The sequence below is a fragment of the Coregonus clupeaformis genome, chromosome 13 (genome assembly GCF_020615455.1).
Source record: "Coregonus clupeaformis isolate EN_2021a chromosome 13, ASM2061545v1, whole genome shotgun sequence".
In the NCBI taxonomy this organism is placed as follows: Eukaryota; Metazoa; Chordata; class Actinopteri; order Salmoniformes; family Salmonidae; genus Coregonus; species Coregonus clupeaformis.
The window spans coordinates 41,186,880-41,210,304 of NC_059204.1; the positions used below are offsets into that span (position 1 = coordinate 41,186,880).

The 23,425-nt window shown below is 42.1% G+C and overlaps 1 protein-coding gene across 1 annotated transcript in view; it reads left to right on the forward strand.

Annotated features, from left to right (window-relative positions):
* The window catches only part of LOC121579471 (transmembrane protein 164-like), a 46,824-nt gene that overhangs the window by 5,181 nt on the left and 18,218 nt on the right, over window positions 1-23,425 (forward strand). The window contains exons 2-3 of the mRNA XM_041894072.2: window positions 15,330-15,379; window positions 18,065-18,131. Of these exons, the coding sequence (XP_041750006.1) occupies window positions 15,330-15,379; window positions 18,065-18,131 (117 nt within the window). The remainder of the gene's footprint in view (window positions 1-15,329; window positions 15,380-18,064; window positions 18,132-23,425) is intronic.

The window sequence follows — 23,425 nt, forward strand, 5'->3', positions numbered from 1 at the left end:
AACGTGTGCTAATGTGATTAGCATGACAGTTGTAAGTAACAGCAAACTTTCCAGGACATAGACATGTCTTATATGTGCAGAAAGCTTAAATTCTTGTTAATCTAACTGCACTGTCCAATTTACAGTAGCTATTACAGTGAAAAAATGCTATTGTTTGAGGAGAGTGCACAACAACAAAAAACTTATCAAGGCAACTGGTTTGATACATTCACCTCTGAAGGTAAATAATGTACTTACATTCAGTAATCTTGCTCTGATTTGTCATCCTAAGGGTCCCAGAGATAAAATGTAGCATAGTTTTGTTTGATGAAATAAATGGTTATATTCAAATGTAGGAACTGGGTTCTACAGTTTGAACCGCTGCTGTCTCTGGCTCCACACCCACCCCGCCCGGCCATCTAGATGTGTCAAAGTTAGTGTATAAGCTATTGATCCATCATGTATGACATTCCTGGGAGTGTGTAAATTTACATTTTATATTACCATATAATTTTTGTATGTTCTCTATATAGTTATGTACTTGAAAATGTATCAATTGACCAATTCGGCACATTTGGGCAGACTTGAAACAAAATAGTCCAGTATTGCAATGCTTCACTGAATCAATCTGAAACTGCATCTGAACTGCAATATTATATTGTGGCCTTTCTCTTGCATTTCAAAGATGATGGAACAAAAAAATAAATAGAAAACGTATGTTTTTTTGTTTGTATTATGTTTTACCAGATCTAATGTGTTATTCTCCTACATTAATTTCACATTTCCACAAACTTCAAAGTGTTTCCTTTCAAATGGTATCAAGAATACGCATATCCTTGCTTCAGGTCCTGAGCTACAGGCAGTTAGATTTGGGTATGTCATTTTAGGCCAAAATTGAAAAAAAGTGTCTGATCATTAAGAGGTTAATGGCAAGCCCTGCATGTATTTTTCAAAAGTCTCATGTAATGTAGGCCTACATTGAACACCACACATTGGCTGCTTCTGTAGACTGAATGATTGAACAGCTATTTCCATGTTAAAATGCTATGGGATGCATTTTCTCCATTATTTTTGATGGTAGGCCACTCTGGTAGGCCTACATTATGATCAAATAGCCACAGTACCCTGCTTGGCAACTGTTAAAACTGTAACTTAAAGCGGGTAAAGCCTCAGACCAGAAATTTGCTCAGTGCCAAACAATTTTTTGAGTGAACATTGGTGGCAACGCATACATTATAAGTGATTTCAATGGGTCTTTCTCCATTCTGATTTGCTTTATACTGTTCAATCCAAACGTATATGGCTGCAAATATTGAGGTGTCTTATTCTCATGCTTACCCAATACAAATGAACTAAATCATAGATTTGGAAGTTATACCGTGTATACCTGGGTATTTGGAAAAAGCCACGGGATTGTTATTCAGTACAGTCAACATTTTTTAGTAAATACCTGCAGTCAACTTGTGCAATACGTTAGGAGATAAGGAAGATTGCGTTCTTCATTTCACCTGTCACATTTTTCATTATGAAATGTACCGGTAATCCCCAGTCAAGTGGTTTTTGTTTACAAGCACACAACAACAAGAGACCGGAGCCTTGTGAGTCACTCACTGTAATCTAATTACAGTATGGAATTCACAACTAAATGTTTGCTAGCTAGATTTCTTCTAACTATTAAGTTAACTGTTTCAAATGTACTAAATGCTCTGGAGTTGTGCATTTGGTTTGCTAATTTAGTAGCTAATTGGCTATCTAACTATGTGGTTAGCTTCTTACAAAATACAGCATTGGCTTGGGAACAGCAGAGGATCCCCTCCTGGATCGAAAAGCCTTGCTGTGTAATATTTGTTTTGTGCGTGCAGCAAACTGTGAGTAGTATTTTTTTTTTAATTACTTGTATAGTTTAGGTCGGACACTATAAAATGTTTGCAATGGACTTGTTAGCATTTAGTTAGCATTCTCTGTGATTTTACGTGTACTTGTTAGCATTGCTAACCTTAGAATTACAGAGTATCAGTGGGGTTTCAAAACAGCGGCCCTTGTGTTCAGTGCCGGTATGACCGAATATCCCAGTATGGCACAAGGTCGGAATGAAGGTATGGCTATCTGGATAACGACACACTTAGCTGTTCTAGATTACGAGGGTTTTCAAGTGCAACGTTAATAACTATGGTTTTGGGAAACTGCTTGGAGATTTGACAATTCTCCTGCAAAGGTTCTAATGATGAACTTAGCTTTAAGATGATTTTGGGAAACCGGGCCCAGGGGGTTTAGAATTACAGGTCTGTTCTGTGGCCCCTCATCAGTATCCGTCTGGCATCTGGTCAGTCTGTGGACAAAGATGAGCTGCTGCTGTGAACATTATTTTTGAGTTAGTTGGGGGTTTTACATGGAAAGGAACGATGTATTTGTCTGCGGTGTAGTATGCTATAGAATAAATGCAGCAACAACAAAATGTATGTTTTCATTAGGGGTGGGGAGGTGTGCTCCATGGTTGAACTGTATAGTTAGCTGTCTTTTATGAGCTATGCAGACTTGCAGAGGTGAGTACCAGAGAGGCCTATGGGGTTAGGTACCTACAGCCAGGGCAACTGAGTTCCAGTGTTGTCAGTATGAGAGTGGGACAGTGCCAGTCAGGAAGACCAATGACAAATGCTTGGCCTTCTTCCCCTCTGCATCAGCCTGGGTCGAAGCAGGTGTGAAGGACAGGGCTTTGATGTTCCTTAGTGGAGAACGGAACATTCTTTCCTACTACAACCCAGCTGTTTTTACCACTTAATTAACAACGAAAAGTCAAGCATCCTGCCAGCAACACCCCTCCTCATCTGGAGTCATTTGCATCACACTTTTAACCATGCACAGCAATGTAACACACACACACACGATTACGCCCACTACAAGATAAACACATGATGATGTCCTGTGGCATCTTTCACAGTCGGATGTTAATTTCCGTCAAACTAAACATGCAACTTAGCCGAAGTATACAGTGAGGGAAAAAAGTATTTGATCCCCTGCTGATTTTGTACGTTTGCCCACTGACAAAGAAATGACCAGTCTATAATTTAATGGTAGGTTTATTTGAACAGTGAGAGACAGAATAACAAAAAAATCCAGAAAAACGCATGTCAAAAATGTTATAAATTGATTTGCATTTTAATGAGGGAAATAAGTATTTGACCCCCTCTCAATCAGAAAGATTTCTGGCTCCCAGGTGTCTTTAATACAGGTAACGAGCTGAGATTAGGAGCACACTCTTAAAGGAGTGCTCCTAATCTCAGCTTGTTACCTGTATAAAAGACACCTGTCCACAGAAGCAATCAATCAATCAGATTCCAAACTCTCCACCATGGCCAAGACCAAAGAGCTCTCCAAGGATGTCAGGGACAAGATTGTAGACCTACACAAGGCTGGAATGGGCTACAAGACCATCGCCAAGCAGCTTGGTGAGAAGGTGACAACAGTTGGTGCGATTATTCGCAAATGGAAGAAACACAAAATAACTGTCAATCTCCCTCGGCCTGGGGCTCCATGCAAGATCTCACCTCGTGGAGTTGCAATGATCATGAGAACGGTGAGGAATCAGCCCAGAACTACACGGGAGGATCTTGTCAATGATCTCAAGGCAGCTGGGACCATAGTCACCAAGAAAACAATTGGTAACACACTACGCCGTGAAGGACTGAAATCCTGCAGCGCCCGCAAGGTCCACCTGCTCAAGAAAGCACATACAGGCCTGTCTGAAGTTTGCCAATGAACATCTGAATGATTCAGAGGAGAACTGGGTGAAAGTGTTGTGGTCAGATGAGACCAAAATCGAGCTCTTTGGCATCAACTCAACTCGCCGTGTTTGGAGGAGGAGGAATGCTGCCTATGACCCCAAGAACACCATCCCCACCGTCAAACATGGAGGTGGAAACATTATGCTTTGGGGGTGTTTTTCTGCTAAGGGGACAGGACAACTTCACCGCATCAAAGAGACGATGGACGGCGCCACGTACCGTCAAATCTTGGGTGAGAACCTCCTTCCCTCAGCCAGGGCATTGAAAATGGGTCGTGGATGTGTATTCCAGCATGACAATGACCCAAAACACACAGCCAAGGCAACAAAGGAGTGGCTCAAGAAGAAGCACATTAAGGTCCTGGAGTGGCCTAGCCAGTCTCCAGACCTTAATGCCATAGAAAATCTGTGGAGGGAGCTGAAGGTTCGAGTTGCCAAACGTCAGGCTCGAAACCTTAATGACTTGGATCTGCAAAGAGGAGAGTGGGACAAAATCCCTCCTGAGATGTGTGCAAACCTGGTGGCCAACTACAAGAAACGTCTGACCTCTGTGATTGCCAAAGTCATGTTTTGCAGAGGGGTCAAATACTTATTTCCCTCATTAAAATGCAAATCAATTTATAACATTTTTGACATGCGTTTTTCTGGATTTTTTTGTTGTTATTCTGTCTCTCACTGTTCAAATAAACCTACCATTAAAATTATAGACTGATCATGTCTTTGTCAGTGGGCAAACGTACAAAATCAGCAGGGGATCAAATACTTTTTTCCCTCACTGTAGCGGTAAGACATTGTTGTCATACTAGTCAGTCAGTGTAATGAAAACATATGTTTAAAGGCACAGTCAACTTAGTGTATGTAAACTTCTGACCCACTGGAATTGTGATACAGTGAATTATAAGGGAAATAATCTGTCTGTAAACAATTGTTGGAAAAATTACTTGTGTCATGCACAAAGTAGATGTCCTAACCGACTTGCCAAAACTATAGTTTGTTAAGGCTAGCGACCAATCATGTTAGCCAGGTAGCCCAGGACAACAAAAACGAGAAGTGTGTACTGTATGACAGTACAGACAGTTTAGGCAACATGAAAGAGGAGGATGGCATTACTACTCTACAAATAGGGTGAGTCAACATGTTTTTTCTACTTGCACGCACACACACAGAAATCAATACCATGGATAGCCACATCATATTTAGCTTTACTGGACTAAATCGTTTTTGGTATCTTTTAGTTGTTACTGTATTAGACTTAGCATAGATGAGTAGATGTTGAAATGGTGCTGGAATAGTGGAGGCAGCTCCTGTTTTCTTTGCGACTTGCGGTAACTCTCCGTGGTTCTAAATCTAAATTAGTAGTCCGAAAATGTCCGACACATTACCTTGCTTGACCATGCTGTAGGCAATGTAACTGTTTGTTACATGCAATATGTTTTGTGGACTTCATTGGACAGATGTTGCTCTCCGGTTTTGTAATGAAACAAAGGTGTGGTTGAATTTATTCTGCCACTGTGTCTTCTTATTGTCTCGGCCTTAGGCCTATATAGCACGGTGGCAAGGCATATGAACTAACAGGTTATAGAGCAAACAAAGCAATTATCACATTTTGTTTTTGGCTTCCCCTGTGTTTTTACCCACACGCCACTACTGTAGATACCATACCAGTGAGAACCCGACAATTTGTATGGCAAAATCTAGGATTGGGCGGTATACGGTATACCAGGGTATTTGGTAAAAGCCACAGGATGGTTTTTCAATACTGCCAAAAGTATTTCTTTGAAGAATTTCTATAAATTTGAATATTTGTAAAAATGTTTTAAGTTACTACATTCGGTCAACTTGTGCAATACGTTAGGAGAAAAATCAGTTTGCGTTCTTCATTTCACCTGTCACAGTATTTTACATTATGAAGCTTACCGTGTAGTTTCCCAGAACGGTTGTGCCAGTCTCACGTGTTTGTTTGTAAATAGTACAATGGGAGAAAGTGGGAGCTGGTGAGTCCATAGCGTTCTATATCTATCTGTGAGTCTATGTTGTGCGACGCACATGAGGTGATGACCTTACACTTGTATGCAATTTACTACTAAATGTTTGCCATCAGATGCACTATATATACAAAATTATGTTTGCTTTTCTGAAGGAACAGCAGCATCACAACATTGTTCATTTCCACAATTTCTCTCATTCACTTTCGCTTGTAAATATCCCCACTCACCAAAAATGACATTCGTTAACTACTAGCTATGCTTGTATAACTTTTATAAACTGGATTTGCCTGTCTTTGCAATTAGTTTATGTTCGTTTTCGGTCATTAGCATTTAGCTAACAGCGTCTATGTGATTTCGTTATTAATTTGTGCAAATTCTTTTTTGAATTCTGGTAGATGTCTAATGGTATTGCGTTTTTAGCGCCCCCCATGTGTGCTATGCCGGTAATACCGTAAATCCCGGGATGAGAGGAGGACAGTATGACGATATGAAAATCTGGATACCACCCAAGCCTAGCAAAACCCTAATTTACACTCCCCTGTATATTGTTTTTGGGGACAGTGAAGCAACTTTTTTTTACATTTGGCCCTATACTTGAGATCAAATGTTTCATATGAGGCTACAGTACAGAATGTCACCTTTTTATTTGAGGGTATTTGAGTGAGAAACTATTGAGAGTAAGAATAGTAGAATACACCAGAATACATTCTGCAGGTTTTCTCTTATGTCAGACACTGACAGTCACTCAATTAGCCATGTCAGCTAACAATTTTTAGATAGTCTAGCCAGGTATCTAAACTTGTAGTGCTAATCACTGGTACTGTATATCAAAAGCACCCAATCATTTGGGATTTTTTTGGCTTGGGCTCATTAAATGTATTTTTAATGTAGGGCTCATAAAATGTATTTAATGTATGGCTCAGGTAGCATCAGGCTTGAATTTTTGATCAAAACTCTAATCAAATCCAGACGGAGGCCTATTTATATCCTTTTGAATGACACTTCCGGTTTTGGCGGGAAATACCGGGTTACCCAGGAGAAAGTGATTTATTCTCGGGATGGAACATTTGTAAAAATATTCAAGCCTACTTCATATTAGTGAGTATTGTGCTGGACTGCTAGTAGTGTTTCTGTTTTGTAATGCTCAGAGGACATTGTGTCATTCAGGCAGATGTGTCATTCTCATGGTTATCTTGGTCTGTCAAGGCCAGAGCTAGCCCCCTGAACCCGGTGCTCCCACGCTCCACAGTCGGACAGGAATAAGTTCTGTCCCTCAGGAAGGATAGGCCGCTTCTCACACTCATCCTGCTCCAGCCACAGAGCTGCCTGCCCAGTGCCCACCTCTCTGCCCGGAGCCACTATTGTGCCACAGGAAATGTTTGTCTGGATGTGTTTTTGAAATGCTTGAGAGATTGAATAATATTTTAGAGGGCATCTGCTTTGGGTTAGTAGCCTATGCAATTAATTGCAGTTTAGAAGGGTTTAAGTATTCACTTTATTCTCATTCTTGTGGTGAAGCAATTAAAATAAATTCTGCAGCCATTATACATGCAGAGTGTTGGTCTACTGCATGGAGACATGGGAGCTAGGGCTGGGCTGGGCGATATGGCCAAAATATCATATCACAGTATTTTACAACATTTAAATGGTATTTGTTGGTATTTTATGTTTTTGAATAATAACAATTCTAAATTTGCTTTGAGTAGTGCGTGACACTAGGGTGGCAGCACATACATTCAAAGTGATTTCAATGGGTCTTTCTCCATTCTGATTTGTTTTATACTGTTCAATTTTCAGCATTTTCATCAATTTCTTCATTTCCTGCACTCATTTGAGGTCATTTCCACACTGCCACATAGGGCTGCACGATATGGGCAAATAATCTAGGCCTTATTTTTAACCAAATGTTGCAATTGGAATTTGACTTGCGATTTAGAGCAAAACACTTGGGTGAACTGTTGGAATCATGGAAATAGAATGATTATTCTAATTCTATAGTTAGGATATAATAGTGTGCACTTTGAATACAGTGTTGTTTGACATGACAACGCATGAAAATGCCAGGAGGAGTTGTTGTGACAGGGTAGGAACCAAAGTGGTAAGTGTTTCCTAGGGGACCCTATAATCAATGGCTACATTGAATGTTTTCTCTTAGCTACATCATGTAGCGAACATATTCATGCTTCGTGTATTCCTCTTTGATTTAGAAGATACTGTTGCACAAACAACATAATGATTTAGGGTCTACACCATCACTGGTATTATCATTCAAAATAACGTTCTAGAATGTAACGTAAAAACCCAAACCGGGCAATACCACTATATCGTAAAATACGGCATACCGCCCAGACCTAATGGGAGCTGGTGAATAGATGCTCTTTTTCTTGTGGTTATCTCAGGCTGCTTAGAACACATTAGAATGGAGCAGAGTGGAAGGAGTTGCTGATGGCATCCCATTACTTAACATTCCAAATCAAATCCTGTTCAACTTTGTGTCTCACGTCATGTGGGATCATTACTCCTGCTGACAAACTGGCTGGGAGAGGTCCTCCTGCTGCTCCACTTTAGCCCACAGGCTGTAATTAGCCTGCTCCTTCTCTGGCTCTATCAGGAAATGTGTGGAAGGACAGGTGGTCCTCATCTGCACACTTCTTTTCACTGGAGGAAAATAAAAACTCAAACTAGGGTACGCACTACGCAGGGTCTTTTCTCTCCATGTAGTACTAGCCTTCAATAGCCTATCCTCGTCTTCCTCAGTCAACCTGGGATGAATGGATTTAGTCAGGACAGGACAGTACTGCAGGTCTCAGACACAGAGCTCGTACAGTGGGGGGAAAAAAGTATTTAGTCAGCCACCAATTGTGCAAGTTCTCCCACTTAACAAGATGAGAGAGGCCTGTAATTTTCATCATAGGTACACGTCGACTATGACAGACAAAATGAGAAGAAAAAAATTCCAGAAAATCCCATTGTAGGATTTCTAATGAATTTATTTGCAAATTATGGTGGAAAATAAGATTTTGGTCAATAACAAAAGTTTCTCAATACTTTGTTATATACCCTTTGTTGGCAATGACACGGGTCAAACGTTTTCTGTAAGTCTTCACAAGGTTTTCTCACAAGGTTTTCACACACTGTTGCTGGTATTTTGGCCCATTCCTCCATGCAGATATCCTCTAGAGCAGTGATGTTTTGGGGCTGTCGCTGGGCAACACAGACTTTCAACTCCCTCCAAAGATTTTCTATGGGGTTGAGATCTGGAGACTGGCTAGGCCACTCCAGGACCTTGAAATGCTTCTTACGAAGCCACTCCTTCGTTGCCCGGGTGGTTTGTTTGGGATCATTGTCATGCTGAAAGACCCAGCCACGTTTCATCTTCAATGCCCTTGCTGATGGAAGGAGGTTTTCACTCAAAATCTCACGATACATGGCCCCATTCATTCTTTCCTTTACACAGATCAGTCGTCCTGGTCCCTTTGCAGAAAAACTGCCCCAAAGCATGATGTTTCCACCACCATGCTTCACAGTAGGTATAGTGTTCTTTGGATGCAACTCAGCATTCTTTGTCCTCCAAACACGACGAGTTGAGTTTTTAACAAAAAGTTATATTTTGGTTTCATCTGACCATATGACATTCTCCCAATCCTCTTCTTGATCATCCAAATGCACTCTAGCAAACTTCAGACGGGCCTGGACATGTACTGGCTTAAGCAGGGGGACACGTCTGGCACTGCAGGATTTGAGTCCCTGGCGGCGTAGTGTGTTACTGATGGTAGACTTTGTTACTTTGGTCCCAGCTCTCTGCAGGTCATTCACTAGGTCCCCCCGTGTGGTTCTGGGATTTTTGCTCACCGTTCTTGTGATCATTTTGACCCCACGGGGTGAGATCTTGCGTGGAGCCCCAGATCGAGGGAGATTATCAGTGGTCTTGTATGTCTTCCATTTCCTAATAATTGCTCCCACAGTTGATTTCTTCAAACCAAGCTGCTTACCTATTGCAGATTCAGTCTTCCCAGCCTGGTGCAGGTCTACAATTTTGTTTCTGGTGTCCTTTGACAGCTCTTTGGTCTTGGCCATAGTGGAGTTTGGAGTGTGACTGTTTGAGGTTGTGGACAGGTGTCTTTTATACTGATAACAAGTTCAAACAGGTGCCATTAATACAGGTAACGAGTGGAGGACAGAGGAGCCTCTTAAAGAAGTTACAGGTCTGTGAGAGCCAGACATCTTGCTTGTTTGTAGGTGACCAAATACTTATTTTCCACCATAATTTGCAAATAAATTCATAAAAAATCCTACAATGTGATTTTCTGGAATTTTTTCCTCTCAATTTGTCTGTCATAGTTGACGTGTACCTTTGATGAAAATTACAGGCCTCTCTCATCTTTTTAAGTGGGAGAACTTGCACAATTGGTGGCTGACTAAATACTTTTTTTCCCCACTGTATAAGTCAGTTCTACGTATAATTCTATGGGCTCAGCTACCTCGGTTTACAAGTTAAATGACTCATGTATGAGTGGGTGCAATAACAATCTTATTGCAGAGTTACCGTAATGTAAAAGGTGATAAGTATCTTTGCTTGGAAGTCTGTGTTATCGTTCTTTTGTGACGATAAGTCATGTAAGAACTTCCCTGACTTAATTGACATTGTAATAATTAGATTAGAGTTGGAAGTTGCACTGTCAATATCAGTGACAAACACATCACATGAAGGAAGCCAATATACACTACATGACCAATAGTATGTGGACACCTGCTCCTTGAATATATCATTCCAAAATCATGGGCATTACTATGGAGTTGGTCCCACCTTTCCTGCTATAACAGCCTCCACTCTTCTGGGATGGCTTTCCACTAGATGTTGGAACATTGCTGCGGGGACTTGCTTTCATTCAGCCATGAGCATTAGAGGTTAGGCACTGATGTTGGGCGATTAGGCCTGGCTCGCAACTGGTGTTCCAATTAATCCCAAAGGTGTTCGATGGGGTTGAGGTCAGGGCTCTGTGCAGGCCAGTCAAGTTCTTCCACACTGATCTCGACAAACTATTTCTGTATGGACCTCGCTTTGTGCACGGGGGCATTGTCATGCTGAAACAGGAAAGGGCCTTCCCCAAACTGTTGCCACAAAGTTGGAAGTACAAAATCGTCTAGAATATCATCGTATGCTTTAGCGTTATTTCCCTTCACTGCAACTAAGGGGCCTAGCCCGAACCATGAAAAACAGTACCAGACCATTATTCCTCCTCCACCAAACTTTACAGTTGGCACTATGCATTGGGGCAGGTAGCGTTCTCATGGCATCCGCCAAACCCAGATTAGTCCGTCGGACTGCCAGATGGTGAAGCGTGATTCATCACTCCAGAAAACGCGTTTCCACTGCTCCAGAGTCCAATGGTGGCAAGCTTTACACCACTCCAGCCGACACTTGGCATTGTGCATGGTGATCTTTGGCTTGTGTGCAGCTGCTCGGCCATGGAAACCCATTTCATGAAGCTCCTGACGAACAGTTATTGTGCGGACATTGCTTCCAGAGGCAGTTTGGAACTCGGTAGTGAGTGTTGCAACCGAGGACAGATTGTTACGTGCTTCAGCACTCGGCGGTCCCGTTCTGTGAGCTTGTGTGGCCTACCTCTTCGCGGCTGAGCTGTTGTTACTTCTAGACGCTACTACTTCACAATAACAGCACTTACAGTTGTGTGGCTGAAATGGTCAAATCCACTAATTTGAAGGGGTGTCCACATGCTTTTGTATATTTAGTGTGTGTACTCGCCTGACCTGCTCATCCACAGGTCAGGTTGGTTCGATCCAAAAATCCAACTAAAATATGTAGGCCCTTGGTGCACACACTCAGCACACATTAGTTAAGATTTTATTATCAATAGTCTTGCAACAAAAATGTCCCGTCTTTCAATATGCTTCAAACACATTAATCATGCTGTTAACACCAAAAAATATGTGCTTTCACTACATTATTCAGGTCAAACTGTTTGTATACATTACAGTCTGTCTCATATATATATATATATATATATATATATCACACACACACACACACACACACAGTGGGGAGAACAAGTATTTGATGCACTGCCGATTTTGCCGATTTTCCTACTTACAAAGCATGTAGAGCTCTGTAATTTTTATCATAGGTACACTTCAACTGTGAGAGACAGAATCTAAAACAAAAATCCTGAAAATCACATTGTATGATTTGTAAGTAATAAGTATTTGATACATCAGAAAAGCAGAACTTAATATTTGGTACAGAAACCTTTGTTTGCAATTACAGAGATCATACGTTTCCTGTAGGTCTTGACCAGGTTTGCACACACTGCAGCAGGGATTTTGGCCCACTCCTCCATACAGACCTTCTCCAGATCCTTCAGGTTTCGGGGCTGTCGCTGGGCAATACGGACTTTCAGCTCCCTCCAAAGATTTTCTATTGGGTTCAGGTCTGGAGACTGGCTAGGCCACTCCAGGACCTTGAGATGCTTCTTACGGAGCCACTCCTTAGTTGCCCTGGCTGTGTGTTTCGGGTCGTTGTCATGCTGGAAGACCCAGCCACGACCCATCTTCAATGCTCTTACTTAAGGAAGGAGGTTGTTGGCCAAGATCTCGCGATACATGGCCCCATCCATCCTCCCCTCAATACGGTGCAGTCGTCCTGTCCCCTTTGCAGAAAAGCATCCCCAAAGAATGATGTTTCCACCTCCATGCTTCACGGTTGGGATGGTGCTCTTGGGGTTGTACTCATCATTCTTCTTCCTCCAAACACGGCGAGTGGAGTTTAGACCAAAAAGCTCTATTTTTGTCTCATCAGACCACATGACCTTCTCCCATTCCTCCTCTGGATCATCCAGATGGTCATTGGCAAACTTCAGACGGGCCTGGACATGCGCTGGCTTGAGCAGGGGGACCTTGCGTGCGCTGCAGGATTTTAATCCATGACGGCGTAGTGCAGGGTTCTTCAATTCCGGTCCTGGAGGGCCGAAACACTTCTGTTTTTTATTTCTACCTGGTAGTTAATTGCACTCACCTGGTGTCCCAGGTCTGAATTAGCCCCTGATTAGAAGGAGAGGATGAAAAACAGAGGTGTTTCGGCCCTCCAGGACCTGAATTGAAGAACCCTGGCGTAGTGTGTTACTAATGGTTTTCTTTGAGACTGTGGTCCCAGCTCTCTTCAGGTCATTGACCAGGTCCTGCCGTGTAGTTCTGGGCTGATCCCTCACCTTCCTCATAATCATTGATGCCCCACGAGGTGAGATCTTGCATGGAGCCCCAGACAGAGGGTGATTGACCGTCATCTTGAACTTCTTCCATTTTCTAATAATTGCGCCAACAGTTATTGCCTTCTCACCAAGCTGCTTGCCTATTGTCCTGTAGCCCATCCCAGCCTTGTGCAGGTCTACAATTTTATCCCTGATGTCCTAACTAACAGGTCTGTGAGAGCCGGAATTCTTACTGGTTGGTAGGTGATCAAATACTTATGTCATGCAATAAAATGCAAAATTAAGTACTTAAAAATCATACAATGTGATTTTCTGGATTTTTGTTTTAGATTCCGTCTCTCACAGTTGAAGTGTACCTATGATAAAAATTACAGACCTCTACATGCTTTGTAAGTAGGAAAACCTGCAAAATCGGCAGTGTATCAAATACTTGTTCTCCACACTGTGTATGTATGTATATATATATATGTGTGTGTGTATATACATACACTACCGTTCAAAAGTTTTGGGTCACTTAGAAATGTCCTTGTTTTCCATGAAAACATACATGAAATGAGTTTGAATAGGAAATATAGCAAAATTAATAGGAAATGTAGTCATTGACAAGGTTAGTAATAATGGTTTTTAATTGAAATAATAATTGTGTCCTTCAAACTTTGTTTCGTCAAAGAATCCTCCATTTGCAGCAATTACAGCCTTGCAGACCTTTTAGGATTCTAGTTGTCAATTTGTTGAGGTAATCTGAAGAGATTTCACCCCATGCTTCCTGAAGCAACTCCCACAAGTTGGATTGGCTTGATGGGCACTTCTTACGTACCATACGGTCAAGCTGCTCCCACAACAGCTCAATAGGGTTGAGATCCGGTGACTGTGCTGGCCACTCCATTATAGACAGAATACCAGCTGACTGCTTCTTCCCTAAATAGTTCTTGCATAGTTTGGAGCTGTGCTTTGGGTCATTGTCCTGTTGTAGGAGGAAATTGGCTCCAATTAAGCGCCGTCCACAGGGTATGGCATGGCGTTGCAAAATGGAGTGATAGCCTTCCTTCTTCAAGATCTCTTTTACACTGTACAAATCTCCCACTTTACCACCACCAAAGCACCCCCAGACCATCACATTGCTTCCACCATGCTTGACAGATGGCATCAAGCACTCCTCCAGCATCTTTTCATTTGGTCTGCGTCTCACAAATGTTCTTCTTTGTGATCCGAACACCTCAAACTTCGATTCGTCTGTCCATAACACTTTTTTCCAATCTTCCTCTGTCCAGTGTCTGTGTTCTTTTGCCCATCTTAATCTTTTCTTTTTATTGGCCAGTCTGAGATATGGCCTTTTCTTTGCAACTCTGCCTAGAAGGTCAGCATCCCGAAGTCGCCTCTTCACTGTTGACGTTGAGACTGGTGTTTTGCGGGTACTATTTAATGAAGCTGCCAGTTGAGGACCTGTTTCTCAAACTAGACACTAATGTATTTGTCCTCTTGCTCAGTTGTGCACTGGGCCTCCTACTCCTCTTTCTATTCTGGTTAGAGCCAGTTTGCGCTGTTCTGTGAAGGGAGTAGTACACAGCGTTGTACGAGATCTTCAGTTTCTTGGCAATTTCTCGCATAGAAAAGCCTTCATTTCTCAGAACAAGAATAGATTGATGAGTTTCAGAAGAAAGTTATTTGTTTCTGGCCATTTTGAGCCTGTAATCGAACCCACAATTGCTGATGCTCCAGATACTCAACTAGTCTCAAGAAGGCCAGTTGTATTGCTTCTTTAATCAGCACAACAGTTTTAAGCTGTGCTAACATAATTGCAAAAGGGTTTTCTAATGATCAATTAGCCTTTTTAAAATGATAAACTTGGATTAGCAAACACAACGTGCCATTTCAACACAGGACTGATGGTTGCTGATAATGGGCCTCTGTACGCCTATGTAGATATTCCATTAAAAATCAGCTGTTTCCAGCTACAATAGCCATTTACAACATTAACAATGTCTACACTGTATTTCTGATCAATTTGATGTTATTTTAATGGACAAAAAAAATTGCTTTTCTTTCAAAAACAAGGACATTTCTAAGTGACCCCAAACTTTTGAACGGTAGTGTATATTTTATTTATTTATTCATTTATATACATACATACACCCTGTGGGTGTCACTGAAATCATTCTATGACCTTTTTTGAAGCATCTTTTATAACTCGTGTAGCACCACAGCATATCCAGTATGCTCTACAGCAGGGTCCTGCCCCCCCATTGGGTAACTCTGCTCTACAGCAACATGTATAGGACAAGGCTTGGAGTTTAACACAAGATCAGTAAAACATTGTTGATGAGTGTTATTTTGTTCTTTCATCTTTTTCCACAGATCTTCCTGCTGGCCTGTCCGCCATGTAAAACAGCCATGGTCATCTTTAGGTGAGTACCTCCATTCTACACACTCATACTGTCATGAAATCCCAACCCCACCTTAACAGTCTCATAAACTAGACGTAACATAGTAAAAGTAAATCCGAGACACTCAAATTAGTATGATATGTTACGTTTGGTATGGTTACATAAGACAGAAGGTTACTTCAGGATGGTTGGGTGTATAACGTGAACGTCTAGCGACCCAAAGGTTGGTGTTCGATTCTCATCATGGACAACTTTAGCATTTTAGGTAATTAGCAACTCTTAAACTATTTGCTACTTTTTAGCTACTTTGCAACTACTTAGAATGTTAGCTAACTCTTCCCTTAACCTGAACCCTATCCCATAGCCTAGCTAACATACAGGGGGAAGCCAAAACACTGTAACATGAGATTCCTATGATGCCAGCTTTTTTTTCAACATGAGCTGAAATAATGACAGTGCACTTATGTTTTTAAATTACTGTCCAAAATAAAACACTTATTTGCAACATTACACACCTCGGCTGTGATGATAAAATGTCCTGAGAAGGAACCTCGGCCTTACCGCCAGATGATGAAACTAAATTTGCATGGCACTGGTTTCAAATGTCATGCTCTGGTAGGGTAGGGTCTTATAACAGGGGGAGGAACCCCAAGGTGGGGATCACTGCAGGACACCTGGGCACTGGGCCCTGTTCTCTGGCCTCTACTCTCATTAGGAGGACTGGGGCTGGAGCTCAGCCATGGTGACCTCCACAACCCTCCCTGTTTCAATCAGGGCCCAGCCTTGTCCTTCTGCCATGCAGTCAGAAGATAATTGAAATGTAGCTGAACGAGTCTGCATAGAAACAAAATGACTAAGAATATGTAGGCTAATCGCAGTTCCCTGAGGAAAGGGAATGTGACGTAACACACAAGCTTCAGGAATACGGCACGTCACAGATGTCGTGCTGAAGACGGTCAGTAATCACATAAATCAAATCAAATCAAATCAAATTTTATTGGTCACATGCGCCGAATACAACAGGTGCAGACATTACAGTGAAATGCTTACTTACAGCCCTTAACCAACAGTGCATTTATTTTAAACAAAAAAGTAAGAATAAAACAACAACAAAAAAAGTGTTGAGAAAAAAAGAGCAGAAGTAAAATAAAGTGACAGTAGGGAGGCTATATATACAGTAAAATAAAGTGACAGTAGGGAGGCTATATATACAGGGGGGTACCGTTGCAGAGTCAATGTGCGGGGGCACCGGCTAGTTGAGGTAGTTGAGGTAATATGTACATGTGGGTAGAGTTAAAGTGACTATGCATAAATACTTACTTAACAGAGTAGCAGCAGCGTAAAAAGGATGGGGTGGGGGCAGTGCAAATAGTCCGGGTAGCCATGATTAGCTGTTCAGGAGTCTTATGGCTTGGGGGTAGAAGCTGTTGAGAAGTCTTTTGGACCTAGACTTGGCACTCCGGTACCGCTTGCCGTACGGTAGCAGAGAGAACAGTCTATGACTAGGGTGGCTGGAGTCTTTGACAATTTTGAGGGCCTTCCTCTGACACCGCCTGGTATAGAGGTCCTGGATGGCAGGGAGCTTTGCCCCAGTGATGTACTGGGCCGTACGCACTACCCTCTGTAGTGCCTTGCGGTCAGAGGCCAAGCAGTTGCCATACCAGGCGGTGATGCAACCAGTCAGGATGCTCTCGATGGTGCAGCTGTAGAATTTTTTGAGGATCTGAGGACCCATGCCAAATCTTTTAGCCTCCTGAGGGGGAATAGGCTTTGTCGTGCCCTCTTCACGACTGTCTTGGTGTGTTTGGACCATGATAGTTCGTTGGTGATGTGGACACCAAGGAACTTGAAGCTCTCAACCTGTTCCACTACAGCCCCGTCGATGAGAATGGGGCGTGCTCAGTCCTCTTTTTTTTCCTGTAGTCCACAATCATCTCCTTTGTCTTGGTCACGTTGAGGGAGAGGTTGTTGTCCTGGCACCACACGGCCAGATCTCTGACCTCCTCCTTAGGCTGTCTCATCGTTGTCGGTGATCAGGCCTACCACTGTTGTGTCGTCGGCAAACTTAATGATGGTGTTGGAGTCGTGCCTGGCCATGCAGTCATGGGTGAACAGAGAGTACAGGAGGGGACTGAGCACGCACCCCTGAGGGGCCCCCGTGTTGAGGATCAGTGTGGCAGATGTGTTGTTACCTACCCTTACCACCTGGGGGCGGCCCGTCAGGAAGTCCAGGATCCAGTTGCAGAGGGAGGTGTTTAGTCCCAGGATCCTTAGCTTAGTGATGAGCTTAGAGGGCACATAAACCGCCAGTCCCAAGTGTAGCACGTTTCTATAGCTTAGCACAGTGACAGGTGCAGATGGTATCATATGGTTTGGCTGCAAGCCAAATGCACCAATCTTAAACAAACTCTTATTTGGTTTGAGGTATTATGGAGTTAAAGGAAAACTCCACCCAAAAACTATCTTTTGGTATTTGTTTCATTAGTCCATTGTTGATATAGTCCCAAAATGTTTTGCATGTCAGCAATCAAGTTTTCTAAATATAACTTTTAAAATACAGAAATGCAGCCAGTATGATGCATTTAGCATAATATGAAGCTGCTTTTTGCATCATACCGGCTGTATTTCTGTATTTTGAACGTTATCTTGAAAACTTGATTGCTGACATGCAAAACATTTTGTGATCTGTGCTTTTTCTGTCTGCAGGCTTCAGGTCCATATGCTGAACGGTGCTTTACTGGCCCTCATCTTCCCTGTGGTCAACACTCGACTGGTAGGTAACCATCATCTAGCATCAGTTAAATTCACTGTAATAGCGTGCTTTGCAGTCACTCACAGTTAGACTTTCACTCCTTCATAGTTTCATAGATCATATTTCATGATGCATATTACACTGAACAAAAATATAAACACAACATGTAAAGTGTTGGTCCCATGTGTCATGGGCTGAAATAAAAGATACCCGAAATGTTCCATACACAAAAAAAAACGTATTTCTCTTAAATTTTGTGCACAAATTTGTTTACACTGTAAGTCACTTTGGATAAAAGCGTCTGCTAAATGGCATATTATATATTATTATAATATACATCCCTGTTAATTAGCTTTTCTCCTTTGCCAAGATAACCCATCCACCTGACAGGTGTGGCATATCAAGAATTAAACAGCATGATCATTACACAGGTATACCTTGAGCTGGGGACAATAAAAAAATGTGCAGTTTTTTCACACAACACAATGCCACAGATGTCTCAAGTTTTGAGGGAGTGTGCAATTGGCATGGTGACTGCAGGAATGTCCACCGGAGCTGTTGCCAGATAATTTAATGTTAATTTATGTACCGTAAGCCGCCTCCAACGTCGTTTTAAAGAATTTAGCAGTACATCCAACCGGCCTCACAACCGCAGACCACGTGTATGGCGTCGTGTGGGCGAGCGGTTTGCTGATGTCAACGTTGTGAACAGAGTGCCCCATGGTGGCGGTGGGGTTATGGTATGGGCAGGCATAAGCTACGGACAACGAACACAATTGCATTTTATCGATGGCAATTTGAATGCACAGAGATACCGTGAAGAGATCCTGAGGCCCATTTTTTTTTAATGGTGTCTGTGACCAACAGATGCATATCTGTATTACCAGTCATGTGAAATCCATAGATTAGGGCCTAATTTATTTATTACAATTGACTGATTTCCTTATATGAACTGTAACTCAGTATAATCTTTGAAATTGTTGCATGTTGCATTTATATTTTTGTACTGTGTGTGTATACAGTGGGGAGAACAAGTATTTGATACACTGCCGATTTTTCAGGTTTTCCTACTTACAAAGCATGTAGAGGTCTGTAATTTTTATTATAGGTACACTTTAACTGTGAGAGACGGAATCTAAAACAAAAATCCAGAAAATCACATTGTATGATTTTTAAGTAATTAATTTGCATTTTATTGCATGACATAAGTATTTGATCACCTACCAACCAGTAAGAATTCCGGCTCTCACAGACCTGTTAGTTTTTCTTTAAGAAGCCCTCCTGTTCTCCACTCATTACCTGTATTAACTGCACCTGTTTGAACTCGTTACCTGTATAAAAGACACCTGTCCACACACTCAATCAAACAGACTCCAACCTCTCCACAATGGCCAAGACCAGAGAGCTGTGTAAGGACATCAGGGATAAAATTGTAGACCTGCACAAGGCTGGGATGGGCTACAGGACAATAGGCAAGCAGCTTGGTGAGAAGGCAACAACTGTTGGCGCAATTAATAGAAAATGGAAGAAGTTCAAGATGACGGTCAATCACCCTCGGTCTGGGGCTCCATGCAAGATCTCACCTCGTGGGGCATCAATGATCATGAGGAAGGTGAGGGATCAGCCCAGAACTACACGACAGGACCTGGTCAATGACCTGAAGAGAGCTGGGACCACAGTCTCAAAGAAAACCATTAGTAACACACTACGCCGTCATGGATTAAAATCCTGCAGCGCACGCAAGGTCCCCCTGCTCAAGCCAGCGCATGTCCAGGCCCGTCTGAAGTTTGCCAATGACCATCTGGATGACCCAGAGGAGGAATGGGAGAAGGTCATGTGGTCTGATGAGACAAAAATAGAGCTTTTTGGTCTAAACTCCACTCGCCGTGTTTAAAGGAAGAAGAAGGATGAGTACAACCCCAAGAACACCATCCCAACCGTGAAGCATGGAGGTGGAAACATCATTCTTTGGGGATGCTTTTCTGCAAAGGGGACAGGACAACTGCACCGTATTGAGGGGAGGATGGATGGGGCCATGTATCGCGAGATCTTGGCCAACAACCTCCTTCCCTCAGTAAGAGCATTGAAGATGGGTCGTGGCTGGGTCTTCCAGCATGACAACGACCCGAAACACACAGCCAGAGGAACTAAGGAGTGGCTCTGTAAGAAGCATCTCTAGGTCCTGGAGTGGCCTAGCCAGTCTCCAGACCTGAACCCAATAGAAAATCTTTGGAGGGAGCTGAAAGTCCGTATTGCCCAGCGACAGCCCCGAAACCTGAAGGATCTGGAGAAGGTCTGTATGGAGGAGTGGGCCAAAATCCCTGCTGTAGTGTGTGCAAACCTGGTCAAGACCTACAGGAAACGTATGATCTCTGTAATTGCAAACAAAGGTTTCTGTACCAAATATTAAGTTCTGCTTTTCTGATGTATCAAATACTTATGTCATGCAATAAAATGCAAATTAATTACTTAAAAATCATACAATGTGATTTTCTGGATTTTTGTTTTAGATTCCGTCTCTCACAGTTGAAGTGTACCTATGATAAAAAATTACAGACCTCTACATGCTTTGTAAGTAGGAAAACCTGCAAAATCGTCAGTGTATCAAATACTTGTTATCCCCACTGTATATACAAATATTGACCTAGTATGTGAAACACAGGAAAACACATCTTGCATTGCTTATGGTTAAAGCGCCATATTTATTTGAAAAATACTGTATCAGGAAGCTGAAATGCCATATTTGTTTGTTTGAAAGATGTAGTTTCAGGACATGGAAAAGGTTGCATCTTCTAGACTTGTGGGATAGTAATATAACAACTGTCCTTTGTCCAGAGGATGAATACAGTGATTATGACGTCATCCTGCTCAGGGACGTGATGTACACTTTTTCTGTAACCAAAAATGACCGTCTCTAGTTGACAACGGCAGATCCTGTAAAGCGCATCTGCAAATATCAACTTGTCTCAACCCAATGTAACCATGGTGACGTGGTCACAGAATATTATCAGGGAGAATACATTTATTTTTATGAGCCTTCCGGACTCTGTGATTGAATGTGACAAAGTGAAAGCAGAGCCCTAATGTAGCTGTACTTGGCTACTGCTGACAGAATAGCTGTGAAACTGCCCTACCTCAACCCCCACTTCCTCTTCTCTCTGTCCTCAGGCTTTTTTCATTGCTGCATTTCACTTTTCCTTGAGAGGAGCTCTGCTCCCTGCTCTGGAATATTGTCTCTTTTGCTACTAATCACATCTCAGCAATGGAAACCAAGCCCAAATTCAATTAGGCCTATTCTAGTTCCCTTAATCGACCCATTCCACATTTCATTACATGCTTCCCAAACATTCATCTAATGACGACTCAAAAGGGCTTCGGATTCTCTTGCACAAGACTAAATTCAATGGTGTAGGCTGGCCAAGCCCCCGAACAGGCTCTGACAACACTGTATGCAAGGATTCTTTTGTCTCATCTGTATTGTTCCCATTTGTTTTTAGAGGTGTTGTGATCACTTCCTGTAGGTCTGATGATGTGATTGGAAGTGAACTTGTACAGGATGCTATTGATTTTGTATACCAACTGATCAGGTGGTTATGAAAGGGTCTCAGATTCATTGTTCAGTTGCTTGGTTCGTGTCCTGTTTTGGTGAGGTACACACTGGGTGTTTCTCAAAATGCATACCACCGTGCGAAACAGAGCACGGAGGGCTCTTCACAAATGTGTACTCCGTTGTACATATTTTGAAGCGTGCATCGCTGCAAACCTCAATGGAAAGTATGCAGAAATATGACACAATCATGTCAAATATTATGCACAATTTCTTAATGGCGGCCATTATTTGAGCTGAAGCGAGAGAAAATACACTCCGACTTCAGAATGAAATGTTGCCTATTCACGTGTCATATGTTACCTGACTACAATATTTAATCTTGATACGTTAATAAATATATGTTCTGTTAATTTTGGCATGTTTACCTGCCTACAATACCCATTGTAGTGTACATAGATCACAAGCTCATAGTAAGTCAATAGGGCTAACTACTACTGTTAGCTAGCCAGATGGCCACGAAGAATTGTTAGCTAGCTAGCTACCCACAAAGAATGAACATCTACCTTGCATAACATTTAGTTTTAGGTCATTTTTCCCTGTTTAACTAGCTGGCTAGCTAGATTATTACAATTCACATATACAGTGAGGGAAAAAAGTATTTGATCCCCTGCTGATTTTGTACGTTTGCCCACTGACAAAGAAATGATCAGTCTATAATTTTAATGGTAGGTTTATTTGAACAGTGAGAGACAGAATAACAACAAAAAAATCCAGAAAAACGCATGTAAAAAATGTTATAAATTGATTTGCATTTTAATGAGGGAAATAAAATGGGTCGTGGATGGGTATTCCAGCATGACAATGACCCAAAACACACGGCCAAGGCAACAAAGGAGTGGCTCAAGAAGCACATTAAGATCCTGGAGTGGCCTAGCCAGTCTCCAGACCTTAATCCCATAGAAAATCTGTGGAGGGAGCTGAAGGTTCGAGTTGCCAAACGTCAGCCTCGAAACCTTAATGACTTGGAGAAGATCTGCAAAGAGGAGTGGGACAAAATCCCTCCTGAGATGTGTGCAAACCTGGTGGCCAACTACAAGAATCGTCTGACCTCTGTGATTGCCAACAAGGGTTTTGCCACCAAGTACTAAATCATGTTTTGCAGAGGGGTCAAATACTTATTTCCCTCATTAAAATGCAAATCAATTTATAACATTTTTGACATGCGTTTTTCTGGATTTTTTTGTTGTTATTCTGTCTCTCACTGTTCAAATAAACCTACCATTAAAAGTATAGACTGATCATGTCTTTGTCAGTGGGCAAACGTACAAAATCAGCAGGGGATCAAATACTTTTTCCCTCACTGTAGCTAGCTGAACATTTTGAATCAAAACTTTTGCTTTGTGGTTATCTCTATTACCATTGTCCTGGCTGGAAGAAGGTTCAGTGAATACAGTAGGGGGAGTGCGCATGCTTCTCAAATGTAATATTTTTTGCGTTTTCCACACTCTCGTCCTCAAAGAACGTACTCAAGAGAACGTCCTCGGAGAATGCACTCGGAGCATGAGTGTGGAGCACGGTAGTATGCATATTGAGAAACACCCACTGTGTCTCTCCTCCCCATGGACTATATAGGGCATGCTCTCACTCACTCACTCACTCACTCATCATATTTAGAAGTTTTGTGGGTTTTTTTTGTGTCATCAGTCATTGTGTCCCATAATGATATACCGTGCATTCGGAAAGTATTCAGCCCCTTTACCTTTGT